Source organism: Pipra filicauda, unplaced genomic scaffold, assembly GCF_003945595.2.
Source record: "Pipra filicauda isolate LSUMZ 115617 unplaced genomic scaffold, ASM394559v2 scaffold231_size1239837_pilon, whole genome shotgun sequence".
NCBI classification, from domain to species: domain Eukaryota; kingdom Metazoa; phylum Chordata; class Aves; order Passeriformes; family Pipridae; genus Pipra; species Pipra filicauda.
This window is the reverse complement of record NW_024104345.1, coordinates 928,788-938,949: the sequence shown is the minus strand read 5'-3', so window position 1 is coordinate 938,949 and position 10,162 is coordinate 928,788. Positions and strand designations below refer to the sequence as shown.

The 10,162-nt window shown below is 43.9% G+C and overlaps 1 protein-coding gene across 1 annotated transcript; it reads right to left on the bottom strand.

The window, feature by feature from the left end:
- Window positions 1-543: 543 nt before the first annotated feature.
- XCR1 (X-C motif chemokine receptor 1) lies at window positions 544-1,557 on the bottom strand. The gene has a single exon (XM_027748593.2). The coding sequence runs from the start codon at window positions 1,555-1,557 to the stop codon at window positions 544-546; it is 1,014 nt and encodes a 337-aa protein (XP_027604394.1).
- Window positions 1,558-10,162: the final 8,605 nt, after the last annotated feature.

The following is a 10,162-nucleotide window of genomic DNA, read 5'->3' as shown; positions in this document are numbered from 1 at the left end:
ACCAAAAGATTTGCACTGAGAACTTCAGAAATTCAGAGGTCTTGTAGCCATTGTCAGGACAGTTAATCCTCAAAGCCCCCTCCAGAAAGTCCAATGAGTTTAGCACTGATAAGCACTGAAAAGCATTAAAAGCTATTAAAATACTTATATGTCCATTACTATATACAATCCAAGTATTTTAAGTCTGGCAAGAAAGAGATATGCAACAATATTTGTGTTAAAACTTGATGTTTTAGAGCCCAAAAGAATAGGCAATTTTTTTTTCTTTTAAAAACAGAGTATAAGTGAGAGAAAATCCATCTCACTGTGCAAAAAATTTAAAGTTAAGATTTACAGGCCAATGAAGTAATTTCTCAGCATTCTCATTCTCAGCTCTCCATCCCACTGCAAATACATTTTGTTATTTTCCATACACAGAATGTTTACAAAGAGTAAATTTGTGTGTCTTTCTCAGGCAAGTGCCTCTAAGAATTAGAGGTTATCCATATGGCATGCGAAATCCGAAAGTTCCTCCAGGACTAGTCCTAATAGTTAGGTCTTACTTCAGTAGATGGACGCACCTTCATGCTGGAGTTTACCTTGAGAGCAGATCCTGGGGCTGGAGACTTGACCATTGCCACAGTGTGAGCAGTGACTGCATAACTGTGCCAAATGCTTCTTGAACTTGACTCCAATAAATACATAGAGCACAGGGTTGAGGCAGCAGTGGGAGAAAGCAATGTTACGGCTGATGTGAAAGGCAAGAATGGAATCTCTTGCATACTGACACGTAGATGGTGGAAAGGTAATCAGAAAGCTGAGGACATTGTAGGGCGCCCAGCACAGGAAAAAAGCCACCACAATAATGAGAATGAGTTTCACAGTTCTGTGCTTTCTGCGAGATCTTGCTCTGAGCAGGATTATGAGTATCTTGAAGTAACAGAATACGATAACTCCAAAGGAAAACAGGAAGAGTACGTTTCTCAGATAAATGTCCACCTTTTTCCATTTCCAGTCAGCATAATCACAGGTCCTGTTCCCTTCAGAGTTTTCTTGCACTGTGGTGTAAATCACCTCGGGAACCACAGTTAATACGCTAACAGTCCAAACAGCCAAGCACACCAGAAAACTGTAGCACTGTGTCTGGGATCTCAAAGTTGAAAGGGGATTCACTACACATACGTACCGCAGGATAGTCATGAGAGTCAAAAAGAAAACACCGCTGTAGTAGCCAATGGAGAAAACGGCATTCACTGCTTTGCAAAGGAACTCACCAAAAATCCATCCGAAAGACTGGTCCACTATCCAAAAAGGCAGCATGCAGGAGAAGACTAAATCAGAGACACAAAGATTCATGATGAAGGTGTTTGTTAAAGATGTAAGGTTTTCATATTTGAGTAGGATCCATAACACTAAAGTGTTTCCTAGCAGGCTGAGCAAAAATACCAGAGTGTAGAGGACGGTAGTGAGATGGGTGTTAAATATGAAATAGTCACCCATTTCACAGGTATTGCTTTCATTAGTGTATTCATATGAGTAATTATCATCTAAATTGGCTGAATAATATTCTTCATCCATTTGTCCGTGGAAATCTTGCGCTGTTCTCCAGCAGCTACTTCACAGGACCGCAACAATCAAACAAAACCTTTCGTGAAAATGAATCCAATGACTAAACTCCCATTGTGGAGGCTTCTGTTTTAAGATAGAAAAAGAAGCAGTGAAACTACTTTGTTTGTCCTGTTTTTGGGAGAAGAAGGACTCATTTCTTCTTATGACTAGAGCATGACCAGATAGATACAAAAAATTTACCTTCAAAGCAACATCAAGATCTTAATTGCCTAAGAAGTCAGAAACTAAGATGTTTCTGAACCAATATGGTTGGTGACAACTGTCATTTATTAAGTTTCTACCATGTGAAGGATGAGGATGCATTGTTTTTTGATGTAAATATCTGAGGTGCCAAGACTTTCAAATGTGCTACTGTTTTTTCAGTTTTCTGGAAGGGTATCAAACTCCTAAGCACTTCACAGTATATGTGATTCTTTGACATCGAGGTTCAGCACTGCATAAACCTAAAAAGCTGAGCAGTACCAGTATCAACAAGTGTAAGCACTAAGAATGGGAAAAGCCATGTTTCTTACAGTTTTTTGTCCTGAGGTTTGTTGATATCTAAACATCTCCAAGCTTTGGCAGAAGCATCATCGTACTGGGCTCTCTGTGCATCTCTGTGGCCTACTGACTCTCCAGGGTGCAACAGGAGCAAAGATCACATCAAACCCCTTTTCTGGGGGTGCTGCCTTCCTGTTAGAAGATGGCATACAATCAGGTGAATATACGCGGTCACAGTAGCCTCATTTCTTTATGAAATTAAGCTAAAAAATAGGTCCAGAAAAATCAATAATGGCTCCAACCAATGGTTCAAAGTCTAAATTCACTTTATCCCAGATGAAGGCTTACCTGCAGCACCATGTTTGGATCCTGATTTATTTTAATGCCATACATGGGGGTAGGTTGTTCAGTTCAACAAGAACGTAGCACAGGCAGCACAGGTCCAGGGGCCATCTATCCATTGGGATGTGGTCACACACTTTTGGAGGCAAGGGATGTGTGGGACTCAGTACTGTGACAGCAAATGACCCTGGAACATTTGCCACCAGATTCACAGTCCTAACTGGAAAGACGCTTCTGGCCCCATGCTGCAATCTTCAGGCATGCAGGATAAGTCCTTGTCAAGGCAGTCATCCTCTCTGGTTTTACTTGGTAGTATTGATGACACTTAAGTAATAAATAGGTTAGATTGAGGTCCTGACTGTCATCATGTCCTGTTTCAGCTCAGGTTGGGGGGTATGACTCCTCCTTAGCAGCAGTCCTAAGGGAGAAAAGAAACCTCTTTACAAATTGTTAAGGTGCTCCATGGATGAGATGACAGTGCTGACCACTGTCTTCCCCACTTACACTCTCCTCCCATGCTGGCCACTCAGTGACAGTAAGCCCTGGAGCAGGACTGCCACTTGCCAGGAGCTACACAGTTAACAGGGCAGTTGCTGGGCTGCTCCTTGCCTCTGCTGCAGTTCCTGCTGGCCCCTGACACAGGAACTTTCTCACAAAGACCTCAGCCCCTACTCCCTACCTCTGTCTGAGAGTTATTCTGACCTGCACATGTCCTGTCCCGCATCACCCCATGTTATTCTGCTCCTCTCACCCCTGCTGAAGGGCAGGCAGTGGTTAGAGACCAGATATCTGCTGTGGAGCATTGCTCATCCTCCTGCTTGTTGTCAGGAGCTGAGCAACACTTGCAAGGGAGAAAGAACCATTTTGCAAAGGTATTTTGAGATTATGTCAGGTAACAGTTAAGTGCCAAAATAAAACAAGTATATCAACTCATCTATTTTTTCACAGTTCAGATGATAGGAGATGGTAAATAGTTCTTACAGTCCAAACAATCTCCATTTTCCTGTGTCCATCTTCCCTGAGAGCACTGATGTTGAGTGTCTAGGAAGGCAGGTGCCTAGCTGTGACTGGAAACTGTCAGTAACTCTTGCTGTTTCCATTTCTAAATCTCTGTGTGCCTTGGCATCTTACCCACTTGACTCAAAAGTCTCTGTCTTGCACTTTGGGAGAACCCAGTGGAATGGTTGCAAGAGGACAAGTGTCCTCCCTCTGATTTTGTGTCCAGCATTTCCAGAGAAAGTAGAAAAATGCTTCTGTGAAGTAGCTTTTTCCTATTTCTTTTTCAGTGCCACAAAGTTAGGTCTTGGATAATGCCACAGTTCACAAAACAAGTTCATTTGTCTGTCTTGGGTTTCTCCCTCAGTGTCACTGCCAAACCCATAAATCTGGACAGTAGGCATTTGAACAGTCAATCTGCAGACAAACTTGAGGGCTACTGACATGCCTGAGCAAAGCTACACAGCGAGGTGTAGACCCTGCTGCCAAGATCTCACCACCTTGACATCCAGGTAGTCTGGAGGAGGCTGAGGTGCACTGCAACATCCACCATCACATTCAGCTCCTCAGTTTCCAAGTGCCCACCAACTCCTTGCCCTCTTGAGGTTGCATCATCTCCACAGCTCACTCTTGGAGAGGTGGTAATGCCTCTGCTTACCTCAACTGTTGCTCTTTCTCCCTCAACTGTTGTGCCTTTCCCAGATGGTGCCCTCAGCTTTCCTCCTGGCCTCCTGTCCACTGAGGAACCTGAAATCGTTCAAACTGTCTCTTTCTTTCCTGTTTGCTGCAGGGCCAGGCCCTGCAGATGTTGCACTCGGTTGTTCACAGTGATGTCGGGCTGCCCGGAGCATGATACCTCTGCACTGTGCTCCCAGTGCAGGCAAGACCTCTTCACTGCTGACTTGCCATTGGAAGTGGCTCAGCGTTCTTGGGGTAAACACAGCTTTGCACTTTGTGCTCAGTTATAACTGATCTATATGATACACCATGCTGTGCCATATTGCCTGGTGCAGGCTCTAGGGAATTACAGATGGAGGCTCTAGCCTACAAAGCATCAGCCCTCCTTGATGGTTGATCAGGATTATGGGCTTTGATATTACATTTATACCAACTGGGAAACCCTCCATCAGGTCAGTAATGGTAAGGAGAACCTTGCAGGAACCTAAGGCACTTGGATCTTTTCCTTTTTACCTCAAAACTCCTAGAATCAAACCCTGTACTTTTGCTTTATTGTATTTTAATTCCCCCTTCCTACTGTGTATGGATTTTCAGTTAAGATAATGTGAAGGATATAAAAAATTATGTGGTTGGATCAACAGACTAATAACCTGTTAGCGTCAAACAGGAAATACAAATCATGCAACTGTTTTCATTGTATATATTATGGTACAACTGAGAGCAGAAGTTGGCTGAAAAATGGCAATTACCTTATTTTCTGTTGTCAAGACAAAGAGGAACAGAGGAAAAACACATCATACAGTTTAAAGTCATTCCTGCCCTTCTAAAGAGCAAGGCATTCAACATTCATTTCCCTCTTATCCAGAAAAACTGCTTTTCCAGAAGCCTTCATTTTCTAGCAGTGCTGTGCTTTGCCTTGGGGCATCACAAAAAAAAGAAAGGATTCTAATACAGAAATGGGGAAGTGATATTATTAGTGGCCACCTGTTCAATTTTCTTTTTCTTTGAAAATTCAGTCAGAATTCCATCAGCTGAGGGTACATATTGTTCATCAGTTTATTTCATTTTCAAACTGAGCATTTGAAAGAGTGGCTGGGAGGAGTTGTCTGCTCACTTTGCAGTCAGCTGAGGGACTGTCAGAGAGGCACTAGCAGGAGCCACATCACCCCTCACTCTGTTCTATGCCATCTCCTCCCCAGGCAGAGGAAGCTGAGACAGCCCCCTTTAAGAGGATTTCTTGCATTTACACAGGCAAATTGAGGTTAATTTCATCCTAATTGGAAAATAGTGCCCCTATCATAAGGCATACACTGATGGCATTTGTTACTCACTTTATTCAAAAAGTAATCTGCACTTCACAGGTTGTTCTCCAGATTTCTCGAGGTGGGGGGGGGGAGGAGGGGGGAAGTTATCTGGTTTTGTAGGCTGGTTTGCACTTTAGCTACCCAGACAACAAAGGTTGACTCAGAAAATGAATTTCTGTTCCCCTAAACCGGAATTTATCTGGTAGCTGCTTCCTTAGCCAATCTCTTGTTCCAGATTGGGATAGGAATAAAAAATCCCAAATGTGACTTTTTCTGGTAGGAAGAGATTTTAGTTTTTCAAACAGATTAATGGAGAAGCCATTTGATTTAAAGGAAGCTAAAACACATTAATATCTCTGCTACCCTAACTATGACTGGTATCTGTCTCAGAGTCACATGGAAGCAAAGTCCTGGAAGTCATGATTGCTATGTAGACTTGGCCCAAAGCACAAATGTAGTCCTCTGTGCCCCCTTAAGGGGTGCTGGGGTGAGAGTATATGATCTGGAGGTCTGTGGTGCGTGACAATGAAACCATAACCCCATATCTATTTGATCAGTAGGTTTTATTGGCACTAAGGTTGGTCAGAAAGGATGTGGTGTCAGCAGCTGGGCAGCAGCTGGGCAGCAGCTGTACAACAAAGCACAGACTGGAGCACAACCTTAGCCAAGGAGGCTTGTGTGGAAGCAAGGGTGGTTGGTATCCTGCCTGTGGTTTCCTCCAACAGATTTTGTGCCACCGTGGTTCCAGCTCTGGGTATTCCCGATGTTCCCAAGGGCAAGGGTGAGGAGCAATCCAACCCCTTAATTTGGCTGGATGGTGCAAAGGAGAACATAGTTTCCTTCTTGCAGCCAGGCAGGGGTTGGCTTTTTTTTTACTGGTAGCTCATGTGGAGATGAGATGAGTAAGTGAATGTCCCAGGGATGATAAGAAATAGTCCTTTTGGTAATAACTGGCTGTGAGGAAATGGAAAACGAGCTTCCTGGGATTTTCTGAGTGGAGAAATTGTTTGTTTCTACAGTGTAGACGAGTGAGATCTTACAGTATATTTTTTGCAAACAAAGAGCTTGCACTGATCCCTGTGTCTGACATGTAATTCTGATTTGTCTTAATAGTAACACTCCTGGCAGGCACTGAACACTAGCTTGTTTCTCTCAGGCCAGACAGCAGTGACATGACATATCACTTTTGCATCTGCTCCATAGAGAATATAAATGTTCCATTATTTGGCCGTGAAAAGAGCATCACTTTGGTTCTTAGTAGCTGGGTTTGTTGGCAGTAGAAACCAAGCAAATCCACTTCTTATTTTTCTGGTTAAAGCAGAACATATCTGCAGGTTTCTTCTGCCAACAAAATGTTGACACCCACCCACCCATCTTTGTCTCTCTATGTGCAGGTCTACATATATCCATCTGACAAAGTACTGGAAGACAAGGGCTGTCCTTAAAAGATCTCACCAGACACTACACTATATTTAAATAGCAATCTTAAAGCTGAATAAGAAGTCTTTTATGTAAAATGTGTGTAAAGAAGCTGGCTCTATTCTCTCACAAATCCTTACAGTAGCAAAATAAAGGCAACTATTAAGACAAAGGAGCACAACACGCTTTTGGGAGAAATAGTCACATGTCTTCACTCTAAAGTTTAGCAGAACTCAAGCCTCCATATAAAGTTCATGAACTCATTTTTATGGCTCAGAGACAACATGAAGAACAGGGTTGTATTTTTCTATAGAATTCCAATGCTACTGGTGTATTTAGGCTATATGCACCTTTTTTTTATTCAGGATTATAAGCCATATGTCTAGAGAATTTATGTACCACATCTTTAATGGGATTTCCAGTGTTCCTGCTGAGCCCATTAGTGCAGGAATGACGCTGAAACAGACAGAAACTACGCTGTCAGCCACTGATGTGACCAGGATGTACAAGGGAGTGCAGCCCTGTTCCTGAGGCCACGCTTTTGACTGCAGCCCTGGGATGTGACCTGGGGAAAGGGGATGGGGACAGCCTCAGCATCTGTGGTTGCAGGCAGAAGGAGGTGCGTTTTCTAGAGCTGAGCAACATTGCTGCAAGGAGCCTGGCTTTGTCACAGAGGCTGTCCTCATGCCTGCAGTGCAGCCCATCTCTGTTTTTATTGACTATGAAATGGGCTTGCTGGTATCAGGCTATTTACACTTGTAAGCCATTATGATGCTAAAGTCCAGGAAAGTCATAAGGCTTTAGCCAAAGAGAGAAAGAAGAGAAAGAGAGAAAATGCTACCCACTGTGCCATGTTTGCACAAAATGAAAGGCTGGGTGTAGCATAAGGAAGCAAACAACATAACTGTGTATGTCACTGCTTTGTAACCAGTTTTGTTTCGCTTTTCCTTCATCACATCCCTTACAGTTTGCAGCACAGCACAGAGCCTGAGTCTGCCTTATTTACCCTATTGGTACTTGCTGGCCTCAGCTACTGCCTACTTCGATCCTGGATGCTCCTTGGCACCCAGACACAAGTGGGTATCACCCTATGGGTCTCCACCTCTCCCAGTGGACAGCCCTGGCTATGCTGGGACCCCTTGCTGCACACTTCCCACAGCGTGGCACTCAATTGAGACAGTGAAGGGGAGCCTTTTCTTGCAGAAGCAGAAGCGAGACTGAAGAACAAAGGGCTGCAGCCAGGTCAATGAACAAAGCACCGCTGTATCCCACTCTCCACTGGCTGTATGACGGTCCCTCTTCTACCAGTATGAACTGCTAGTTTTTCTCTTGAATGGACACACTTCAGCTCTTGTGAGGACTAAGACCTGATGTCCGAGCAATCTCCTGTACCCGGAGGTGGTTCAACATGAGGAAAGTCACATCATGGCATTTTTCTGTCACTAGGTCAATTTTGTTGGCTGCTGTACTGTCCCTGCTTTTTCTCAAGGTGGCAGCTGTTAGTGGTCTGACAGCAGTTTGGATGAGGCAATCTTTGGCACAGTCTTCTTGAGGCTGTGGACCTGCCATGGAGATAAAGTTCATTTGAGTATACCTTACTGCTGCTCTGCTGCTCTTTCTGCTGCCACCCCTTACTGAATTACTGGGCCCCCAAAATTGCCACTTCTCACTGCAGCCTGTGAAGATGCTGATGCTAGAAAACCAGATGAAACAATAAACAAACACAAAAGAAACCACTCTGCTCACCGCTGACCACTCATTTCCTTCGGGTCTTAGAGAAGATTGTGTGCTGCAAAATATTCTCTTTGATCCTGGTCACCATCTGCTTCTGAAGAGAACCAAACGCCAGGACTGTTCTTTGGGTTAAATTTGGAGTCAGAGAAAAGAGAGAAATAAGGGGTGGTCAGGAGCATAACAGCTTTAAAAAAAAAAAATTGCAAGGGAGAACGGGAGAGAGAAATGGCCTGAGGCTTTACTGGGTTGATAACCTGACAGCATCTCAAACGGTGGTGGGAAAGTGGCTCAGTGATGGGTTTGGCTCAGTCAGACTTTGGGAAAAGAAAACTGACTGTGGAAAGCAAAGCTTTTCATAATTAAAATTAAGTTCTACAGAAGACAGAGCAGGAGGAATTTCCTTGTGCAAGGATCTTTCCAAACCACAGCCACTGTTTCCCAACTCTCTCTGTCTAATGAGTCAAAGCAAAAAAAATCATATTTGATAAAAAAGCCTACAAAACATAGTACATTCAGAGCACTGTTTACGTTAACAATGAGGCAATTAATAGCTTGCACCAGAAACAATTGACCACAACTGAAAACACTCCTGTGCTGTTTTAGCCACTACTTCCCCAAACACCAGCAACTTCCTCCTGGTGTGCCATGTCTGCTCACAGGCCAGAGGCACAGCCCAGGCATGGTGCATTTGCAAAGCTTCATTTGAAGAGGGGAACCCATGTCTTCAATATTTTCCCCCAGTTCCCCAGAACAACTACAACAACAGTGACTTCTCAAGCTGATCCTGCACTGATTGCAGTTCAGATAGCCCTGGACTGCGCTTGGTCCATGCCACCAGGTGAGACCCATCTCCTGGCAGACAGACTCAGTGCATGCTTTCCTCTCAATAGGCTTTTCAGAAAAGAAATCCTTTCCCTTGGCTACCCCTGTGAGCACAGCTGTTCCTTTCAAAGGTTTGGGCTGAAATACAGCTGGCTGAAACCTTCAGTCCGAGCCAAGCAATTCTTAGGATCCTGCTAGATCTGACTTGGTCTCATACTCCGACATCTTTTTCTCTAGCATTTTGCTCATTTCCTTATATTGAAGATTCGCTGTTGTTACGAGAGGCATCTCGCAGTTCTTTACCGCTTTGCAGAAGGCATCTGCACATTTCCATCTGCCACACCATGTCGTTTGTGTGCACATATTTCAGCACCAAAGTAGGAGCAAGCAGGTGGCCAGCAGCAGCAACTCCACCCAGATAAGGGGTTCTTTAGCTAAAAGTCAGCTGTAGCCTGCATTCCACAGCAGGAGGTAACATCAGGAGGTCTGTGCATGAAGCATTGGTAAACTGAGACAAAATCTTAATATTGCAGTTCCTGAGCCATTTCATAACACCTCTGCCCTTTGGCAAGATCTTGTGGTAAGTGCAATGAGGGCAAACAATACTTTATGCAACAAGGGTTAGCATGCTCTTCCCAAAACTGTTCCCTAGCTCCTAGATTGCACTATGTTTACCTGAAGACAGCTCCAGTTGCTCAGGCCGTTTATTCTGTTCAATTTGCCTGGCAGAGGCATATTCTTCTTCTTTAGTCGTATTATGCTCCAACCATGTTAAACAA